This window comes from Hyperolius riggenbachi, chromosome 3 (assembly GCF_040937935.1).
Source record: "Hyperolius riggenbachi isolate aHypRig1 chromosome 3, aHypRig1.pri, whole genome shotgun sequence".
In the NCBI taxonomy this organism is placed as follows: Eukaryota; Metazoa; Chordata; class Amphibia; order Anura; family Hyperoliidae; genus Hyperolius; species Hyperolius riggenbachi.
Genome location: NC_090648.1, coordinates 359045704 through 359068674, shown reverse-complemented (window position 1 = coordinate 359068674; position 22971 = coordinate 359045704). Strand labels below are relative to the sequence as shown.

General features: G+C 43.3%; 1 protein-coding gene across 3 annotated transcripts in view; it reads right to left on the bottom strand.

Annotated features, from left to right (window-relative positions):
• The window catches only part of LOC137561541 (ranaspumin-like), a 123378-nt gene that overhangs the window by 41020 nt on the left and 59387 nt on the right, over positions 1 to 22971 (bottom strand). For all 3 annotated transcript variants that reach the window (XM_068272855.1, XM_068272856.1, XM_068272854.1), the window contains exons 9-11: positions 20605 to 20652; positions 14160 to 14207; positions 3801 to 3842 (exon numbers count right to left, since the gene is read on the bottom strand). In XM_068272855.1, the coding sequence (XP_068128956.1) occupies positions 3801 to 3842; positions 14160 to 14207; positions 20605 to 20652 (138 nt within the window). The remainder of the gene's footprint in view (positions 1 to 3800; positions 3843 to 14159; positions 14208 to 20604; positions 20653 to 22971) is intronic.

Below are 22971 nucleotides of genomic sequence, written 5' to 3'. Positions count from 1 at the left end.
CAGCTGTTTTTGTTGTGATGGCCGTGCTGGACTGGTGCGCACCATGGTGAGAGTGCAGGCGATAGCAGTTTTCAAGCCCATATGGTCACCAGGCTGAGGTGATTGTCCAGCTGATCGAATTTGGTCTGTCCACAATTAAGCAACAACCTTATTATCTTGGGTGTGCCCCCCCCCCAAGACACTCCTATAGCCGACGGTCATTGCTTCATTGTGATACGCAAGCCCCTTCGCTGCAAGGTAATGATCACTAAGGTGGATTGGCATATGTACATGCCTTTTGTTTTGTTGTTGCAGCCGCAGTGCAGCCAGAAAAATTAGGCAGGCATGTACACGCACCAGAAAAATTAGTATAGTGGCCGCTGCTTAAAAGTTCAGGAATCCGCCTGGAGTCCTGGACCCTGTTGGTGGTGGCAGAGAAGGCAGTCAAGTGGCCTGCAGGCAGAGATGCTGTGTGGGGAGCGACTTAGTTTTGGGGCAGGCAATCACACAGCGTGCAAGCAGAGATGCTGTGTGTTGAGACTGACTTAGTCTTCGGGCAGGCCTGACCGTGCTTTGCAGACCACGTGGTCAGATGGTCCCAGAGATGACACCACTTGCCTTTCAACATCACGGTACAGTTTGAGTATCGCCTTTTTTGAGAAATAATTGCATATCTTCCACTACGGTGTGTGGATTTGCTTTTGTGTGCTGCTTTCCCTCAGGTGGTCATCCCATTGCAGTTTGTGCTTTTTAATCATGTGCCTTCATAAGGTAGTTGTCCCTTTGCGGGTCTTGGTCTTTCCACGGCTCAATTTTTGGTGGCAGAGAGTACAGATGGCATTGCTCTCATCTGAGGCAGACACACAAAAAAATGTCCACACCGCTGAGCCCTGGGGTGATGACACTTTGTTGGTGGCGGCCGACTGAGTGTTAAAGAGAAACTCCAACCTAGAATTGAACTTTATCCCAATCAGTAGCTGATACCCCCTTTTACATGAGAAATGATTTTCACAAACAGACCATCAGGGGGCGCTGTATGACTGATTTTGTGCTGAAACCCCTCCCACAAGAAGCTCTAAGTACCGCGGTACTCTGGGCAAACTGCCACAATGTAACAATGTTCACAGACAGGAATTAGCTGTTTACAGCTGTCTCTAACAGCCAAAACAGCTAGGAGCAGCTACATAACCTGCCCACAGTAACAATGTCACCATGTAATACATGTCAGAATGAGAATCTGGGAGAGGAAAGATTTTACAATGAGTAAACACTGACTAAATAATTTATAAATAATTATGGTAAAAAATGAAGCACTTTTTTTACTACATTATTTTCACTGGAGTTCCTCTTTAAGTGGGGTGCCAGAATCCATGCTTAAGCTGAGAAAGATGAGGTGTTCTGTGTTAAATAGTCAACTATGTCCTGACACTTTAGTCGCGGGCAGCACAAAATCACGACAGCGCGACCTCGAACAGACCTGACAGGTGGCCTACCTCTGCCTTTTGCTTTGTCCATGTTGGGGGGATGAAGTGAAAGGTATGCACTGATTTGACTAATACAATGTGCAGTCAGTCACACAGGTGCAGTTAACAGGTATGCATGGAGTGGTATATCACACTGCATGCGCTCACGTAGGTAGGTGGGTGCACTGTGAACAGGTAGTAGGTATATGCAGTACTGGGTATTACAATGTGCACCTGTCACACACACAGGTAGTCACTGAATGTGCTGGGCCTGGCAGTGGTGCACACACAGTATGGATTATCAAGGCTGTCTATGCAACGCAAGTGTCTGTGGGACACACAGAAGAAAGAAAAAATAGATCACAAGAACAAGATTAGCTCTCAAAAGAGCTGTTGTGGGGTGCTATTTTAGCAATAAGAATCAGCAAGGAGCAAGCTAACAAGCCTACAAGAGCCTAACTAATCTTTCCCTATGAGAGAGTCTGCACTGCAGCAGCTGTCCCTTCTCTATTTACTGCAGGCACACGAGTGAGTATAATGGCCGGCGGGGCCTGCCTTTTATAAGGGGGGAGTGGCTCCAGGAGGGAGTGAGGCATGATTGGCTACAATGTGCCTGCTGACTGTGTCAAAGTTGACCCTAATGGTGAACTATGGGGGCGAACCGAACTTCCGAAAAACTTCCCGGTACGCCACGATCGCAAACCACGGAAGTTCGCCGGGAACTGATGATAGTCTTAGATTCTCTGTTCATGCTAAGGATAGTGAATGGTTGGACTATGTTTATTAGGCAGGCTTATATTGCATTATTGGGATTAACTGGTGTCAGAGGTATATCCAGGATTTCCCATTATGTTACATTAAGATTGTATGGAGTCTAAAGCCGCATCTACACGCGTAGATGCGGCTGCGATGTTCCTTATCAATCGAGCCGCTAATGCGGCTCGATTGATATGATCCGACAGGGCGGATTTCCCCACCGCCGATTCCCTGCTCGCTCCCCGCGAGGGGACAATGGCAGGGAATCGATCGGAAGATAAGCGGTGCCGGCTTGGACGAGCAGGAAATCGAATCCGGCGCACGCGCGGTGAGCGGGGACGTGGCGGGGACGCGGAAGAGGCGATCCGGCTGCTAATTGAGCCACCGGATCGCCGCCTCATCGAGCCGCCGGATCGCCGCCTCATCGAGCCGCTGGATCGCCGCCTCATCGAGCCGCCGGATCGCCGCCTCATCTACACGTGTAGATGAGGCTTAAAGAGGAAGAGAGGAATTCTGGGCCAAATTCAAAATTTGAAGAATTATATAAATATGTATTTTCATTTCTGTGGATGTAGTAGTTTGATAAATAAATATATTCTGGAATCTTTCTGACCACTAATGTAGTTGGATGCCTTGTAATATTGTGATCATACTTGGGGAGCTATTCTGAATAAATGTTCTGAATGTCACACTTACAGATCTGCCTTAGCAGAAGATAATCACCACTTTCTTCCTCTTATGATAAAGAGTTTTGGGAAGGTACTTATTTAAAGGGAACCTTAACTGAGAGGGATATACATTTTTCCTTTTAAACAATACCAGTTGCCTGGCAGTCTTGCTGATCTCTTTGGCTGTAGTAGTGGCTGAATCATACACTTGAAACAAGCATGCAAATGCTCCAGTCTGATTTCAGTCAGAGCACCTGATCTGCATGCTTGTTCAGGGGCTGTGGCTAAAAGTATTAGACACACAGGATCAGCAGGAGAGTCAGACAACTGGTATTATTTTAAAAGGAAAAATCCATATCCTTTTCAGTTTAGGTTCCCTTTAAAGGGAACCTTAACTGAGAGGGATATGTATGTTTCCTTTTAAACAATACCAGTTGCTTGTCAGTCCTGCTGATCTCTTTGGTTGCAGTAGTGGCTGAATCACACACCTGAACCAAGCTTGCAGCTAATCCAGTCTGACTTCAGTCAGAGCACCTGATCTGCATGCTTGTTCAGGGGCTGTGGCTAAAAGTATTAGGAGACACAGGATCAGCAGGAGAGTCAGGCAACTGGTATTATTTTAAAAGGAAAAAATCCATATCCTTCTCAGTTTAGGTCCCCTTTAACATTCCTATGACTTTAGGACTGGAAAATCCAGTCACTTGCAGCAGTTCCACTGCAGTTTTTGGATGTGTAAAACCCGGCACTATAAAATGTCCCTTCATTCATCACCTCCAAACAGGTACAAATGCGTAGCATTATATTCTCACTTTTATATCTTAGACAACCTTGGCTGGAGTTCTGTAAATAAACTGGATTACTCTTAATAAAATCTGAAATATTCCGTGCAAAACAAAATTTACATGAAAAGGGAAAATGTACATCGAAACCTTACCGGTATTGTTTCCTGTGATGTCAGTGCGCACTTTAGTGTTTTCTGAATAAAAAAAAAAAAAAAAAAACATTTACGTACTACAAAATGCATGCATATATAATATATATATTTACAAAGCTTAAAGAGACTCCGTAACAAAAATTGCATCCTGTTTTTTATCATCCTACAAGTTCCAAAAGCTATTCTAATGTGTTCTGGCTAACTGCAGCGCGTACGTACAAAAAGGTCGCCTGGACAAAAAGGGCGCGGGGTGTAAACTCTAAATAATAATTAATCATTAATAGGGTTTATAAATATAGTGTGCTATATTTCGTTTACAAATAATGTTTAACAAAATTATAAATCATTAAATAATGTTTATGAAATCGGAAATTGTGAAAACGTTAATCTTCCCTGTTTCAAAAGTTAAACTTATAATTACGTTTATAAAAAAAACAATAATATATGTTTAATTGTTATAATTGTATATTATTGTGAATAACCGTCATTTATGGTTTGTTCTTATAATAAAATCTGAAAATATTGTTTATAAAGATGATATAAATATAACTACGTTCGTAATAAGTGTTGTAATACATTAGTAATTATTACTAAAATTGTACTAAAACTATACCTAAGCCTACTCTTACACAGAACCCTACCTGTACCTATCCCTAACCCCTAGACTCCCCTGTTGGTGCCTAAACCTAAGACCCCCCTGTTGGTGCCTAAACCTAAGACCCCCCTGTTGGTGCCTAAACCTAAGACCCCCCTGTTGGTGCCTAAACCTAAGACCCCCCCTGTTGGTGCCTAAGTAACCCTCCCTGTACCTACCCCTAACCCCTAGACCCCCCTCTTGGTGCCTAAACCTAAGACCCCCCTGTTGGTGCCTAAACCTAAGACCCCCCTGTTGGTGCCTAAACCTAAGACCCCCCTGTTGGTGCCTAAACCTAAGACCCCCCTGTTGGTGCCTAAACCTAAGACCCCCCTGTTGGTGCCTAAACCTAAGACCCCCCTGTTGGTGCCTAAACCTAAGACCCCCCTGTTGGTGCCTAAACCTAAGACCCCCCTGTTGGTGCCTAAACCTAAGACCCCCCCTGTTGTTGCCTAAGTACCCCTCCCTGTACCTACCCCTAACCCCTAGACCCCCCTATTGGTGCCTAAACCTAAGACCCCCCTGTTGGTGCCTAAACCTAAGACCCCCCTTTATTATGTGGATAATAATGTTTTACTAATTGTGGATTCAAAAAATATTTTGCAATTTACGTTACGTACTGATCGCTTTATTTTGTGAATAATAATGTTTTACAAACAGTAAGGGATAAAACTTTAAATAATGTTTTAATTATTTAAATAAGATAAATATGTTTAGTATTTTCATAAACGTTATTCGGCACGGGTGCATTTTATAAACGTAAATCACCGGGCGCTGTTTGTAAACTTTATTTAGCTCCTGGCGCCGTTTATAAACTTTATTTAGCTCCGGCGCCCTTTTTTCCTACTCGGCGCCCATTAAACGCTATTTATTATGGGAGTGAATGGCGGCGCCCTTTTTGTCCACTAGCGGCATGCGCCCTTTTTTCCCAGCTCCGTCTGGAAGGCTGCCAAGTTCTTCAGTGTTGTGGTTCTGCTATGAACTCCCCTTTATGCACACTGCCTGTGTGTTATTTAGGATTAGAGCAGCTTCTCTCTTCTCTCTCTTATCTTTTACAAGCTGGATAAATCGTCCTCTGAGCTGGCTGGGCTTTCACATACTGAGGAATTACAAACAAGGGCAAAGCTGTTTGCAGGAAGAAAAGAGCAGCCTGAAACTTCAGTGCATGGGGGAAAGAAACACACAAATGATCTCTTGAGATTCAAAAGGAAGGCTGTATACAGCCTGCTTGTGTATGGATGTATTTTCTGTGTGTGGACATACTGTACATCAACCTACTTCCTGTTTTGGTGGCCATTTTGTTTGTTTACAAACAAACTTTTAAAAACTGTTTGTAACCACTTTTAATGCGGCGAGGAGCGGCGAAATTGTGACAGAGGGTAATAGGAGATGTCCCCTAGCGCACTGGTATGTTTACTTTTGAGCGATTTTAACAATACAGATTCTCTTTAAAGAGACTCCGTAACAAAAATTGCATCCTGTTTTTTATCATCCTACAAGTTCCAAAAGCTATTCTAATGTGTTCTGGCTTACTGCAGCACTTTCTGCTATCACAGTCTCTGTAATAAATCAATGTATCTTTCCCCTGTCAGACTTGTCAGCCTGTGTCTGGAAGGCTGCCAAGTTCTTCAGTGTTGTGGTTCTGCTATGAACTCCCCCTTCCAGGCCCCTCTATGCACACTGCCTGTGTGTTATTTAGATTAGAGCAGATTCTCTCTTCTCTCTTATCTTTTACAAGCTGGATAAATCGTCCTCTGAGCTGGCTGGGCTTTCACATACTGAGGAATTACAGACAAGGGCAAAGCTGTTTGCAGGAAGAAAAAAGCAGCCTGAAACTTCAGTGCATGAGAGATGCAGGGGGAAAGAAACACGCAAATGATCTCTTGAGATTCAAAAGGAAGGGTGTATACAGCCTGCTTATGTATGGATGTATTTTCTATGTGTGGACATACTGTACATCAACCTGCTTCCTGATTTGGTGGCCATTTTGTTTGTTTATAAACAAACTTTTTAAAACTGTTTTTAACCACTTTTAATGTGGCGAGGAGCGGCGAAATTGTGTCAGAGGGTAATAGGAGATGTCCCCTAACGCACTGGTATGTTTACTTTTGTGCGATTTTAACAATACAGATTCTCTTTAAGGTGGCCATACATCAGGCGACTTAGCAGCCGATCGACCATCCAATTTGATTATAATCAAATTGGGTGAAAATCTGTGCTGCCAAGTGCATGCCCGACCGACAATGCAACCGATTTTGGGGACAGAAATTGGTCACATTGTTAATTGTGCATGCTGCAAGATGTCGGGCTAAAGTTGGTTGTTTGAGTGTGCTGCGGCCGATGTCGGAACGAGCGAAGAAACTCTGCGCTGCTGCCATAATGTTTTTAAATGATCCCTCCCTTGTGTGCGCTTATACATTAGCTGTCCAGTGGCAGCATTCCGTGCGGTGTCCATCCATCTCTCCGGGTTCTAATAGCCGCATACACGCTGGCACAGCTGTTAGAACCCAGAGAGATGGATGGATACCGTTAAAGGCTGACACAGGACAGGTAATGTATAAAAATACACACTTGGGGGGGGTTGTGGTTGCTCATTTTATACATTAGGGGGGCAGCGGCGGGGCAGACACAGCGGGCTCACTCGACCCCCTGAAGATTTCAGCAATATATGGCCAGCAATATATGGGCAGCTTCGACAAAGAGAAAAATGTATCTGTAATCCAATTTGATTAGAGATAATTTTGTCTATGAAATCTGCCCATAATTTTCAGGTGTATGGTTACCTTTACTCAGGAACGGATCTAGACCAAGTTGCGCCTGGGGCAAGGTCAGGTTTTGGCGCCTAAACTGCCATTCCCCATCCAAATTTTGCCGCCTTTTTAAGAATTCAACAAACTGCGCCTGGGGCAAGATACCCGCTTGCCCCCCCCCTAGATCATGCCCTGCCTTTACTGAATTGTAACATTTTTTTTAAATATTTAAAACACTGAGGGTCCTTTCACAGAGGCAGCTGAAATGCAAGCTGGCTGTGTGGTTCAGCATCCAATTGTCCTGCACGATGAGCGCCATCTTCTTTTATCTTCTAGCAGCTAAATAGCATTTGTAACACGTGTGTTATTGCTTAATGTGGTTACAGGGCAGCAGAAAACCTCCAACCACATATCCTGTCTGGGACTTGGTGTGGCTGCTGTGTGCAACACACACCTCCCTACTGCCATGTACAGTCCTTGAAGGGGTCCAACTGGTTATTGGGTGCAGCTGACAGATGGTCTGCTCCCTGAGAGAAAGAGGCCTAAAATACCTATTTTTATTTGACAGCAAATATGTCATTTGTGTAACGCACACACATTATGAGTGTAAGCTGCAATGGAGACTGGACATAGACTTTTATACAAAGACTCCATTCAGTGAGTTATAATAACGCAATCAATTACAACACACTACCGTGAACAGGTCTGCAGAATTGTATGGCTAGTGAGTTTACATGCAGAATTATCCTGCAACACAACTGAAAACTGTAAACTAGGCAGGGACGTAGCAACAGTGATGATCACCAGATGAAATCCGAATAAGTTTTATTCGGGTTTCATCCAGGTAATTAAAACATGTGTTCGGGTGGGTGAGGAGGGGTTAATCTTACCCATCAGACGCCTTCTTTGATTCGTCCCACGGCGCCTCCCACAATGCGTTCCAAGCACGTCATGTGACTACAAACACTTCCTCCTTCAACCCGGAAGGAGGAAGTGTTTGTAATCACGTGACCGCAGCTTGAAATGCAATATGGGAGGCGCCGAGGGACGGATCAAAGACGTCTCATGGGTAAGAATAAATCACCTTGCCCACCCGCACAGGTGATGCAATTAGCAGGATGAAATCCAAATAAACCACTTTTTTTTTTTTTGAGCATCCCTGCGTAGCAATAGCCATAGTAGCTGTTATGGGTCCCTGGAGCAGAGGGGGCCCAGGTGGTACTTCTTGTAATAACTTTCCTGGGTTTCTCCACCCTCTGACTTTGTCTCAGTGTCCAAGAAATATGTGCAGTGTTGTTTGCATGAGTGTTTACATTGCCCAGATAACTCCTATCTATATGGTAAGGGCAGTAGTGGCATTGCTTAAGAGTGCCTCCATCTGAGGGCCCCATGAAAGTTTTGCTATGGTTCCCCAATAATCTCTAGCTACGCCACTGGATCTAGGCCATAAAGTCAAACCATTTTAAAAATGTATTCTATTCAATAGTCTTTTTCAAACAGAACATCATTTTCATACCTAACATTACATCATACATAGGGCTTGATTCAGTAAACCGTGCTAAATGTTAGCACGCCTGTGAAAAGCCCTATATCACGCCTAAAGTTATTTAAAATAAATTTAGATAATTTATTTAGATAAATTTAGATAAGCTAAATTCACAACGCGGTGCGCGCGAAACAGCCCATCGCGGTGCGATGTAAATGGCTCACCTGATGCGCCGATAAGGTCGCATTCGGTACGACTTTAACGTCGCACCATGCGACATTAAGGTCGCACCCAATGCAACCTTATAGGCGCATCAGGTGCGCCATTTTCGTTGCACCTCGATGCGCTGCTTTGCGCGTGATGTGAATTTAGTAAACGGTGCTAACCCAGTTAGCACCCTAGTTATCACGACCAAAGTCTTTAGGCATGCTAAATGGGTTAGCACCATTTACTGAATCAAGCCCATAATCTGCAATTTATACCTGTATTTTTTGAACTATAAGACTCACTTTTTCTCCCCCAAAAGTGGAGAAAAAAATTCACTGCGTCTTATAGTCCAAATGCAGGGAGTTCCTGACTTGTGAACACCTGCCAATATGAACCTCCAACCCGCCTCAATGTCGGGGACTCCCTGTACTGTGCCCATGCAGAGGAGGACACAGGGGGACACAAAAGGGCATAAAGGAGGACACAAAGGGGCATAGAGGAGGAAAGAAATTGACACTTAGGGGACACAGGAGGACACAAGGGGGCATGAGGTACAAAGGGAGCACAATATACAAGATGCCCTTACATCATGGATGCACCAGGTTTAGTATACAGTATATATTTTTCCCCTTGTTTTTGTCATCTAAACCTAGGTGTGTCTTGTGGTCAGGAGCATCTTATAGTCCGAAAAATATGGTAGTATGCAAATGGCTGCAGTTGACACTATTAGAGACTCTTTCTTAAAGGCAGTACTGTTGCAGGGGCCCTGTTCCCAGGATCGCCCATATAACAGAAAAGTCGAGTCACATGTGGTGGCTACTACAAGGGCTACAGCCCATTTATTATCTGTGACAACAGAGGTGTAGCTAAGAAACTATTGGCCCGAAGCAAGCACTATATACATAACAATTGATACAGTGCACCAAAACCTGCCAAAGACAACCACCGTGTCAGAGGTTCAAGAGGGGGTTGGGGAACAGTTTAATAACTTCTATTCAAAGTATCTATTGCAGTGTTTGTTACCAACACAACCAACACAGGGTCAATAAAGACCTAATACTGTGGTTGAGGGAGTGCCCCGATGTGGTCACAACCTCAGCACCCCTTATTGCGACTCTCCTGTGTGCCAATAGCTGGTCTTTTCAACATTCTATTCCACCTATCCCGCTCTGTGATTTCTTATATTACTCATCCATTAAAATACTCCTGAACTGAGAGCGATTATGGAGGTTGCCAGATTAATTTCCTTTTGAGCAAATACCGGTTGGCCCGCATTTCTGGTGATCATTCCTGCATTAGTGTCCGACTCTCACATCTCCAACAATCCTGTGGCTGTACCAGTCAGACTTCAGTCAGAAACATCTGATCTGCATGCTAGTTCAGGCTATATGGCTAAAAGTGTTAGAGGAAGATAATCAGCAACAGGGCCGGGCCAAGGCAGAGGCAAGAGAGGCTCCAGCCTCAGTGTGCAGTGTAAGTGGGGGCTAGCAATATCCTATTGTGTTTAAAGGAGAGAAATAAGAAAATGGGATACATAGCAGTGACTGCAAGCCAGATAACTATAGATTATGGTGGTGGGGGCCCTGGAGTGCCTCTTAGTGTAATAGCAATCAGCGTGTGACGGCTGGGGTGGAAGGGATGGAGGGGCGCACTTTGGTGTCTCAGCCTTGGGTGCTGGAGGACCTTGTCCCGGCTCTGATCAGCAAGACAGCCAGACAATTTGCATTGTTTAAAATGGAAGTAAATATGGCAGCCAGATTCCATTTCTCTCACGCTAGGTGTCCTTTAACTTATTTTTTTTATTTTAATTTAATTTTTGTGCATATGCACAAATGGGCTTGATTGGAAGCAAACTGAGCAGGACATTAAAGTTAATTGAGGCTGAGCACAGACACATGTTATAACTGCTGCAGTGCACAGAGCAATGATGCATGTCTACCATTAAAGAGCTAAGACGTCTACTATATCGATTTCTAAATCATAGTAGTGTTGTGGCTGTAATGCTGACCACACCTGGAACAAATATGCAGATAAGGTTTACAGACTAGTGTCAGTGAAGTATAATAAAAAGGAGCATATTTTTATTTTAGAAGACAAAAATGTCTTCTAGAATGGAATGTATACCGCTGCTATTTATACAACCATTGTGAGTGACAATCAGTTACCCCAGTCAAGTGAATAGAGTTTTAGATCCCATTTGGGGATTTCTACTGTACAGGCTAGTTTTGAAATCTGTAATGCCAGGGAACAAAATATGTTATCACTTAGATAAATGTCTATGAAGACTTCATACTTTGAGAAAAAAAAATTGCATAAATAGGTCCTGACTTGATTAAATGCATACAAACACTGCCTCTTATTCAAGTCACTCGCATAAGTTTTCTCCTAGGAGATAATTTTTCACCTTCAGTTTTTGAAAAACTTTTCAGCACTCTGCAAATGAAAAAGTTCCACAAAGTAGGCAAAAACGTACTGCCAAAATGATTATTTTCTTGCTTGCTGGTAGCTTAGTGTTCCCAAGGGGACATGTGACATGCCTTAAAATTAACTCTTTCAGGCAGCAAAATAAAACACGTAAAACAGCCTGGTTATTAATGTTTTGCACTGCAGTGTACATACTCATGTTTATAGGCTGCCACTGTTACTAGGCTGCCACTGAGTAAAGACAACAAAACATTCAATCTGCTTTGTAAATTTTTAAATATAAAATAAAATCATGAGATCCATGGAGTAGGAGGATAAATACAATTGTTTATCTCACCAGTTTATTTTCACCTCGGGTTCACTTTAAAAGGCATTTATTAATAAGGTGTGAAATTATAATCTAGGAGAAAACTGTAACGATCGGTGTCAGCACGCAGAGAGAATCTGATTATTGGTGATCTGCAGTATCACCAAAAATGCAGATATATACCTGATTATGGATGATCTGCAGAATCATCAATAATACAGATATAGTACTAACCTCCGGACACCTGTATGTAATCGTGAGTGCTTGGTGCAACAGTAAGACTTTGAATAACGCACCTGCAGAGCAGGTGATATTAGGCAGTATGGGCAATACTGCTCTTAGAGAGTACAGAAACCTCCCAGCAGCCTGAGACTCTCCAAGTGGTGGAGTCAGGCTGAAGGTAGGGAGGACCAGAGAGTGAGTGACACCTGAAGGTGGATGTCACTGACAGATCTGGAGACTATCTCTTAAGGGGAGAGATAGCTCTCGAGGTCGTGCAAGCCAGGTCGGCAATACACAGACAGACAAAGTACAAAGACAGAAAGCTGATTCGGTATCCAAGACAGGCAGGGGTTGGCAATGGAATATCAGATATGCGTGGTACCGAATCAGAGAGCAGAGGAGTAGTCAGGAAAGCAATAGGGCATAACAAATATCAAACAATGTCTAGTCTTGGGTGTGAGGTCCGTGGTCTCGACACCCTGGAACTAGTCTGAAGTATAACAGAATGATAACACAAGTTCCCTAGTCTTGGGTGTGAGGTCCGTGGTCTCTACACCCTGGAACTAGTCTGAAGTAATCTGGCTCAGTGTGAATTCCCAGGTCCTCCTGGTTCAAACACACTGTTGGATCTGACTAAGGTCTGAGTGCTTCCACGTAGTGTTCGCAACGGCAGACAACTTGTGGCCAGCAGTAACTATATATAGAGCAGCGCTCTCTGGCGCCACCCCTAAGTGATGAACCAATGGTTACCAGCTCTAAGGTCAGCTGACCAGCCTGGTCAGCTGATCCCTCCTTGGCCATCATAAAAGTTCTGCCTCTCAGCGCACGCGTATTCCTGAACCTATGTGCACTAACAGAGTCAGCCACATCAGATGCACGCTGCTGCGTGCAAGCCGCCGCGCTGGACGCGGAACCAGCCCCCCTGCTGTCCATACCTGCAGCGACTTTTCCGCGCACTTTCAGATTATCAGACGCACGCTTCCGCATGCAAACCGCCGCGCCGGGCGCGGAATCAGCCGCCTTGCTATCAGCACATGCGGCGGCTTTTTTTTCCGCGTTCTCTCACAAAAACTTAGGAGAAAAAGTGAACTGAATATGCCATTCACTTTTTCTCCTAAGTGATTTTTTTTCACACCTTGTTAATTAAAGGCCTTTTAACCACTTGACGACCACAGTGCTAACCCCCCCTAACAACCGGGCTGTTTTTTGCAGTACTGGGCTGTGCAGGCTTTTCAGCCTCCTGCACAGCCCAGCTATGGAGCCCAGTGATCGGACTCGCCTCCTTTTTTTGTCCCTAAGGGGACATGCCGCCGGAGGGGTCCGATCGCTGCAGCAGTTTGTTTATTTTCTTTTTTTCTTCAGCCTCATCGAGGCTCTCTCTCCCCATCCCTCTACTTCCTCCCTCCCCTTCATCATCTGAATTGGAACAGGACGGCGATCCATCCTGTTCCACATCTCATAGGCATCAGCCTATGAGAGGACGGCGCTCCCCAGCCAATCAGAGGCTGGGGATCGCCGATCTCGTACAGCGCTGCCGGGGACCGCAGCGCTGTACGCTTGTAAACAAAGGGGATTTCTTTCCCCTTTGGTTTACAAACAGCCTGCTAGCCGCGATCGACGGCTAGCAGGCTAATCACGGAACTCTGTTCCGTGAAGTGGCAGGGAGCGATCGCGCATGCGCGTGGTCGTTCCCTGGGAAACTGCAGCCCCAGGACTTGACGCCAATTGTCGTTAGGTGGTCCTGGCGCTGCCGCCACGGCCACGCCCATCGGCATTAGGCGGTCCCCAGGAGGTTGAACTCAGAGCAAGCTAGAAAATTACACAAAATTAATTTGATAGTGATTTTTCTATTACCTTTGGTAGTTGAATTGAGAAATTCTGAAAAGTTATTTTAAAGAACAGTTGAAAAATTATCACCTAGGATCAAACTTAGAAGAAAAAGTGTGTTGCGTATGGGCCACTGTGTCTGTACTAAGCTTTAAGGATCTTTTTTAGTTGGCTGCATGCAGCAAATAGAACACAAACCATTTTGTTGACGCTTCGCTTTTCAAATACAGATAATAAAAAGCGTTTGTGTTGTATTGTGAGGCACGTTAGGCTACTTTACATATTTAAGGAATAAAAATGTGCATTTTTCTAGTTAAAAAAAACTAGGTTGAGGTGTATAGTGTGGTATTGATGGGTGGAGCTTAAGTCACCAGGGTTTTTAAATGTATAGGTTACTGAAATGTACTTCTCATTATGCTACAACACAGGTGAATACAGTCACAAAAACACACACTTGTAAAAATGAAGTAAACTAAAATGTTTATAAAACAAGGTATTTTACCGAAAGAATAGGAAGAATATCTTCAGTTAAAAGTGCCCGCTTTCCTCCCTGCATGAAAAAAGGTGATATATGATTACATTTTTTTTTTCATAAACCTGCAAAAAAAATCTGCTAAATTAATTATAGTTTATTTCCAGGCTATTAACCATTCATTTTAATGGTGCTGCTTCAAATAAAAGCACATGGGAATGCAAATTACTGGTCACTGGGCTATGCACTACTTGGTGTGTGTGTACAAGTTGAAATTCGTATGCAAATAACTGTGAAGCCCCCTCCCCTTCCTCAACTTTATTGTCCGGGAATAAATGGACATCTTACATGGACATTGCTATCAATAAGGGGCAACAAAACAGCCACTTCCACTCATATAACTGGGGATTTTAGCAGACTCTACCTTTTCTCCACAAACAAACCCAAAAGTTTGCTTTCGTAAAACAGAAAGAATTTGCGATAATTCAGGTTGGAGTGAGCTTGAGACTCACTGCTGAATATGTGCAAATTAACCATTGTTGCCCTTAGGCCCCGTTCACACTTGCGTTTTGGCAAGTAAACGGACCGGATCCTGATCGTATCCTGATCGGATCCTGACCTGATCCTGATCAGAACCGTACGGTTCCGATCCGGATCCGGTCCGTTTGTTTCAGGCATGCATCAGGCTGCCATCCGGATCCGTGGGCAGAAAATCGCGAAATTTAAAAAAAAAAATGTTGGGGTCAGCAGAAGGTGCACTTGGTGCACCTGTAGAATCAGGTTCCTCCGCTGTAGGCCTCACCTCCACCTCCGACATTCTGCCAAACAGCTCCAGCACATCTGTCACTGCTGCTCCACTCCAGACATGCTTGGCCCATGTGTCCCCATCCGAAATGGCCGCTTGGATACGCATAGGAAGTGGGGTAGAACGTCAGGTTTTTGTAGGCAGTGTGTTCTGTGCCTTCCGTTCCCCATTGGTTTCTGTGTTCCTGATGGTGCTGTCAGGCTTAGGTCCGGGTGCGTGGGCCGGAGAGCCGGACCCAAAAAATAGCGCATGTTGGAAAAGAGTCCGGATCCGATCCGGCTCCGTACTGTACGGAACGGACGCGTGTGAACGTCCGCATAGACTTTACATTGCTATGCGGAACGTACGTTCCGTTTGTACAGTATGCGGTCCGGATCAGATCCGGAAAATCCGGATAGCGAATGCTAATGTGAACTGGGCCTTAGAAGCTAAACACACCTCCAGAACCACTGGAATGTAATGTGTCAGCTTGTTATTTGTACAGAGCCATAATAATCCAACATGCATACAGACTGTTTTCGGATTGTTTGATCCTCATCAGTGCATGGCATGGATTAATTTGGCTCTATGGAGTAGGGCTTGTAACACCGAGAGGTACAGACTAACCAGCAAGCTCATGGTGAACCAAAACTCATTGGAGTGTGTGAGGGGCTACAATGGTTCTAAAAGCCCCCTTACTAAGATGTTAAGAAAAACAAAAGTTTGCTTTCTTAAAACAGAAAAAATTTGCGATAAATCAGGTTGGAGTGAGCTTGAGATGTCTCCCAAGGCATCACTGCTGAATATATGCAAATTAACCAATGTACCCTAAGAAGCTAAACACACCTCCAGAACCACTGGAATGCAATGATGTGTCAGCTTGTTAATTTGTACAGAGCCATAATAATCCAACATGCATACAGGCTGTTTCAGATTGTTTGATCCTCATTAGTGCATGGCATGGATTAATTTGGCTCTATGGAGTAGGGCTTGTAACACCGAGAGGTACAGACTAACCAGCAAGCTTATGGTGAACCAAAACTCATTGGAGTGTGTGAGGGGCTACAATGGTCCTAAAAGCCCCCTTACTAAAATGCTAAAAAAAAAAAAAAGTTTGCTTTCTTAAAACAGAAAGAATTTGCGATAATTCAGGTTGGAGCGATCTTGAGATGTCTCCCAGTGCATCACTGCTGAATATATGCAAATTAACCATTATTACCCTTAGAAGCTAAACACACCTCCAGAACCGCTGTGTCAGCTTGTTAATTTGTACAGAGCCATAATAATCCAACATGCATACAGACTGTTTCGGATTGTTTTATCCTCATTAGTGCATGGCATGGATTAATTTGGCTCTATAGAGTAGGGCTATTCTCCACAAATGGTTGAATTGGAGTTAATAAATTATATGGATGACTTCATATTTTAATTTCTCTTAACGCGGACCCAAACCAAACTTTTTTTTTTTTAATTAAAAATATTTAGTTGCACCACTCTGACACATACAAAGATAAATAAACACTCCTTCAAACCTATGAGCATTTTAGTGCCTGCCTTCCACCCTTCTCATTTCATAACTAGGGTTATACTGGGGGCAGCCATTAGCAATTCCTCCATTGCCGGACTCCACCTACTCCACCAGTTTGCCAGATTTTGTCCCGGGAATTTGAAAGGAATGAAGGGGTTCCTCCAATAAATGTAAAATATTTTAGATTTGTCATCATGCAGCTGAAAAAAGCCTGCTATTTATTATTATAATTTAGAAAATAGATTATATTTCTTAAATCTTGTATTTTTAATGTGGGTCCACTTTAATGTGGTTTTAAGTCTTCTCCAGGAGACTTGGGTTTTTTTCCACCACTTATTTTGTAGAAATCTTTGCTAGAATTTTGCATTGTGCTCTTCAGTGATTCATGAAGAATGTCATCAGCTTGTTTGTAGTCTTTAAAGGGAACCTAAACTGAGAGGGATATGGATGTTTCCTTTTAAACAATACCAGTTGCTTGTTAGTCCTGGTGATCTCTTTGGCTGCAGTAGTATCTGGATCTCACACCTAACACAAGCATGCACCTAACCCAGACTGACTTCAGTGAGAGCAGCTGATCTGCATGCTTGTTGAGGGGCTGTGGCTAATAGTAGTGTGTGGCTAGTGTGTAGTGTGGCTAAAAGTAAAAGCCAGTAGGTCGCCATAGCAGCATAGGGGGCGATATACAGGCTGGGAACACGAACAATCACTCGCGTTCCCATGCCTGTCGGCCGGTGACGGCCAAACCGGAAGTGTTCGCCGGCGGGTCCAGAGGCATCGGACCGGAGCTGCGAGGGCACCGATCGGCTGCAGGGGGCTGAGGGAAGCCCCAGATGAGTTAATCTCATTTTTTTTAACAGGCTTAAGGTTCACTTTAAGGAGTTTTGGGCCCAGTGCAGGTTTTACATTGGGCCTCCCAAGCATTATATACATAACTATGCATATGGCACAGCAAAATCTACCAAGGACATCCTCAGTATGAGTGGTGTATGCAGAGTAAGGGAACAGTTTGATTACTACTGTTCAGAGCATACTGGTATATAGAAGTTATCATTACCATCAGTGGCGTAGCTAAGGAGCTATGGGCCCCAGTGCAAGTTTTACTAGGGGCCCCTCAAGCACTCTATACATAACAATTGGTATGGCGTACCAAAACATGCCAAGGACTTATTTATATAGCGCCAGCATCTTCCGTGGCACTGTGCAATAGCATACAGGGTATAATAATACAAAGTATACAATACAACAATTGATACAAGACAAGAGGGTATAAAAGCTAAAGCATTGAACAAATTAACATATTTTACACAGAGGTGGGAGGTATGTACACCCATTACACAGCATTGTGAGACAAAAGGGAAGAGGACCCTGGCTTTACAGTCTAAACGTATAGGACAGTAGGTAAAGGGAAGCTGTGTATGGGGTGGTAGAAATGGTGGCTAGCTTGCAAGGTGTCCTAGGTAAGAGAGTATGCTTGCCTGAAAGAGGTGAGTTTTCAGATTGTGCCTAAAAATAGTAAGTGTGGGTGAGTGGCGGATGTGTTGAGGGAGAGTGTTCCAGAGGAGGGGAGAGGATCTATCTTGTAAGCAGGAGTAGGAAGAAGACAGAAGGATATCGTTTGCAGAGCGGAGATTGCGTGGATGGTACCTGGAAATAAGTTTATTAAGATAGGAAGGAGCTATGCTGTGGAGAGCTTTGTAGATGAGAGTGAGGATTTTAAATTGTATCCTTTGTCTAACTGGCAGCCAGTGAAATGACTGACACAGGGGGATTGGGCTGGAGAAGTGGGAGGAGAGGTGGATGGGTCGTGCAGCAGAGTTCATGATAGTCTGTAGCGGAGCTAAACGATTGGCAGGGAGACCGCAGAGCAGAGAGTTGCAATAGTCTAGTTGGTACATCATCAGGGCATGCACAAGAAGTATGGTAGTGTCCTGTGTTAGAAAAGGGAGGATGCGGGAGATGTTTTTAGGTGGAAATGACAAGAGGAGGATAATTTGTCAATAGCCTCAATTCACTAAGCTTATCTCCTGTCTTTAATACCGTTTCTAGAGTGATCACCATGGTGATGAGGCATGTAATATTCAGGAAACATTTTACCTCAGGCAAAACTAAAGTTACCTCTTCTGTCTTTAAAGAGAATCTGTATTGTTAAAATCGCACAAAAGTAAACATACCAGTGCGTTAGGGGACATCTCCTATTACCCTCTGTCACAATTTCTCCGCTCCCCGCCGCATTAAAAGTGGTTAAAAACAGTTTTAAAAAGTTTGTTTATAAACAAACAAAATGGCCACCAAAACAGGAAGTAGGTTGATGTACAGTATGCCCACACATAGAAAATACATCCATACACAAGCAGGCTGTATACAGCCTTCCTTTTGAATCTGAAGATATCATTTGTGTGTTTCTTTCCCCCTGTTCTCATGCACTGAAGTTTCAGGCTGCTTGTTTCTTCCTGCAAACAGCTTTGCCCTTGTCTGTAATTCCTCAGTATGTGAAAGCCCAGCCAGCTCAGAGGAGGATTTATCCAGCTTGTAAAAGATAAGAGAGAAGAGAGAAGCTGCCCTAAACTAAATAACACACAGGCAGTGTGCAGAGAGGGGCCTGGAGGGGGGAGATGCATCACAGAACCACAACACTGAAGAACTTGGCAGCCTTCCAGACACAGGCTGACAAGTCTGACAAGAGAGAGATAAGTTGATTTATTACAGAGATGGTGATAGTAGAACGTGCTGCAGTAAGCCAGAGCACATTAGAATAGCTTTTGGAACTTGTAGGATGATAAAAAACAGGATGCAATTTTTGTTACGGAGTCTCTTTAAGTTAACTCTTCAATCCTTAAAATAACTCAAGAGTTAAAGACAGGCTGTTTATTAACTGCGTGTGAAAATAACTACAGAGGAGGTAAATTAACTCAAGAGGAGATAAATTAACTCGAGGAGGTAAATTAACTACAGAGGAGGTAACTTTAGGAGTGAAGATATAAGATAACTCTCTTACTGTGTGGTGGTACGTTTTCTCTTGCCTTATTATCTCCAGCATGATCTTAGTGAATTGAGGCCAATGGCCTCAATTCACTAAGATCATGCTAGAGATAATAAGGCAAGAGAAAACTTACCTCCACACGTGAGAGAGTTATCTTACCTCTTCATTCCTTAAGTTACCTCTCCTGTACTTAATTTACCTCCTCTGTAGTTAATTTACCTCCTCTGTAGTTATTTTCACATGCAGCTAATTAACAGCCTGTCTTTAACTCTGGAGTTATTTTAAGGATTGGAGAGTTAATTTAAAGACAGAAGAGTTAACTTTAGGCTTGCCTGAGGTAAAATGTTTCCTGAATACTACATGCCTTATCACCATGGTAACAACTCTATAAGAGTTATTAAAGACAGGAGATAAGTTTAGTGAATTGAGGCCAATGTGTGGTTTGAATGAGAGACTTGAGTCCAAAATTACACCTAGACAGCGAGCCTGGGGGACAGGTGTTATGGAAGTGCCATCAACAGAAATGGAGATGTCTGGCAGGGGCATTGAGTTGTGAGGTGGGTAGACTACTATTTCAGTCTTGTCCATATTGAGTTTTAGAGAACAGGAGGACATAAAGAAGGCGATCATTTTTGTGAACGCCTTTTTACCAGATGCATTAAAGTCAATTGACAAAATCACATTTTCATGCATTAAAGTGACTAGGCCTGAAAAAATCTCATTTAAACTGTGCATAATTCCAGCATATTTACACAACTTGCCTTCAGGTGAAAACTTACATTTTAATGCTAAAATAACTGGTGAAAATTCAAGATTTTCTGATCCCTATTGTCTTCTGCTGTGCTTGGGCAACCACCGTGAGAAAAAGACAGCATCCAGCTACGATGCTAGCAGTTTTAAATTAGGCCTTAATAGTATTAGATAATTTTTGTGCTCACAATTGAAAACAACTGAACAAAAGTGTGCTAAATTAAAGATTATAGTGACTACCTGAACTTCAGTAAACACCTATAACTTGGTTTGTCAGGAAATTTACTAACTTTGTGGAATTGTGGCAAACTCTACAGTTAGCTTATTTCAAGTCTACTTTAATGCTTGATGATCTTCAGACAAAGCCATTGATATATAAAATATACACAATATAATTTGATATAATTGTGTATATAATAATGTGCTTCCTTACCTTACATCCAGATACCTTTAGGTCTACGATCAGTGTTGCCAAATCAGTCTAGAAAGCGGAAGAAGGGGGGGAAAAACAGGCTTGTGGTGACATTTTTCATTTCTATGCCCTTACATGCTCATGAAAACACCACACTCACACACACACACTATAACATACACACACTATAACATACATACACACACACACACACACACACACACACACACACACACACACTATAACATACACACACTATAACATACACACACTATAACATACACATACTATAACATACACGCACTATAACATACACACACTATAACATACACACACACTATAACATACACACACACTATAACATACACACACACTATAACATACATACGCACACTATAACATACACACACACACACACACACACACACACACACACACACACACACTATAACATACACACACACTATAACATACATACACACACTATAACACACACACACACACACTATAACACACACACACACTATAACACACACACACACTATAACACACACACACACTATAACACACACACACACTATAACATACACACACACTATAACATACATACACACACTATAACATACATACACACACTATAACACACACACACACACTATAACACACACACACACACACACACACACACACACACACACACACACACACACACACTATAACATACACACACACTATAACATACATACACACACTATAACACACACACACACACACACACACACACTATAACATACACACACACACACACACACTATAACATATACACACACACACACACACACACACACACACACACACACACACACACACACTATAACACACACACACACACACACACACACACACACACACACACACACACACACACACTATAACATACACACACACACACACTATAACATACACACACACACACACACACACTATAACATACACACACACACACACACACACTATAACACACACACACACACACACACTATAACACACACACTATAACACACACTATAACACACACACACACACACACACACACACACACACACACACACACACACACACACACACACACTATAACATACACACACACACACACACATACATCTGAACTAAGGGGAAACCTCTAAGGTACCCACCTTGAGAAATGCTTATTCTTCCTGCAACTATAATGTCTCTCCAGGAGCCCTATCCAATTCCAAGAGATAAGATTCACTTGGAGCAAGTTGTTTTTTTCTCTCCTCTCACCGCACAAGAGTTAATGGAAAATCAGACCAATCAAGCAAAGTGAGTGTTGCAGAGGCAATGCTTTGCGATTTTCCAGTGAGATGCAATGCCTTAGCAAGATAGGCAAAAAGGGCGCTGGACGGCTCCACCATAGACTAATGTGAATTATTGCTTTAGCGGTGCTCAGAAGGTGATTTGGGTGCCAGCAAAAGACTAAGATCAATTACAAAAAATTACAAAAAAAGTGCAATTCAGCCACCAGAATAGGTGGCAGCCAAATTGTATCTTATATCTGAGTCCATGGCTGGTTGGAGGGTTTTTTCAGCTTCACTCTGCACCCAAATCTCCTGGCGCCTTTTTGCATGTATGCGGTATGCCATAGAGCTGTCTTCAGGACCACTAGTTTCTACTCAACAAGTAAAAACAAAAGAGTAGAATATTGCCTCTCTCCTACCAGGACTCCTTAAACCATTGTCTTTTGCCCCATGGCATGGACCATGCCAGGCAGTAAAAACTTTAGAGACCGCTCTGATTGGAATAGTCTGTAGAGTTGTCAGTGATACCTGGGAACTCTCAGAAATGAAAGGAACTGTGCTTCTGTGTGCAATTCTGAGCTGAAGAGCACAGCATGATGTAATGAAAGAAACATTCAGTGGCAGGTTCTACCAAAGAATTAATTCTGTTAATTATCCATGACTGCCCTACCCATACACATGCGACATAAAGAACACTATCAAAGAGAAGATCAGTTGGCTGCAAATAGACTTTTAAAATTTAATACAACAGAGAACGGCAATTTGAAGAGTATGAATCAAGACTGGCAACAAAGCTTCCTCCAGCCCACCGTAGGCCGTGAGGTCCCCCAGGCAGCGTCCTGTCTCCTCTCCTGGTCCCGGCTTTATTGTACAACTTTGCACATGCGCAGGACTCTCACATGGCTGGCAATGACACGTCACCGGCCGGCATGATGGCGCGTATAGGAAAAGCAGGAAGCAGCCCTGATGACTTCAGGCCGAAGTTATACAATAACGGAGCCACCAGCCAGGAATGAGAGGAGAAAAGAGGACAACGGGGGACCTTCAGGCCTATGGTGGGCTGGAAGAA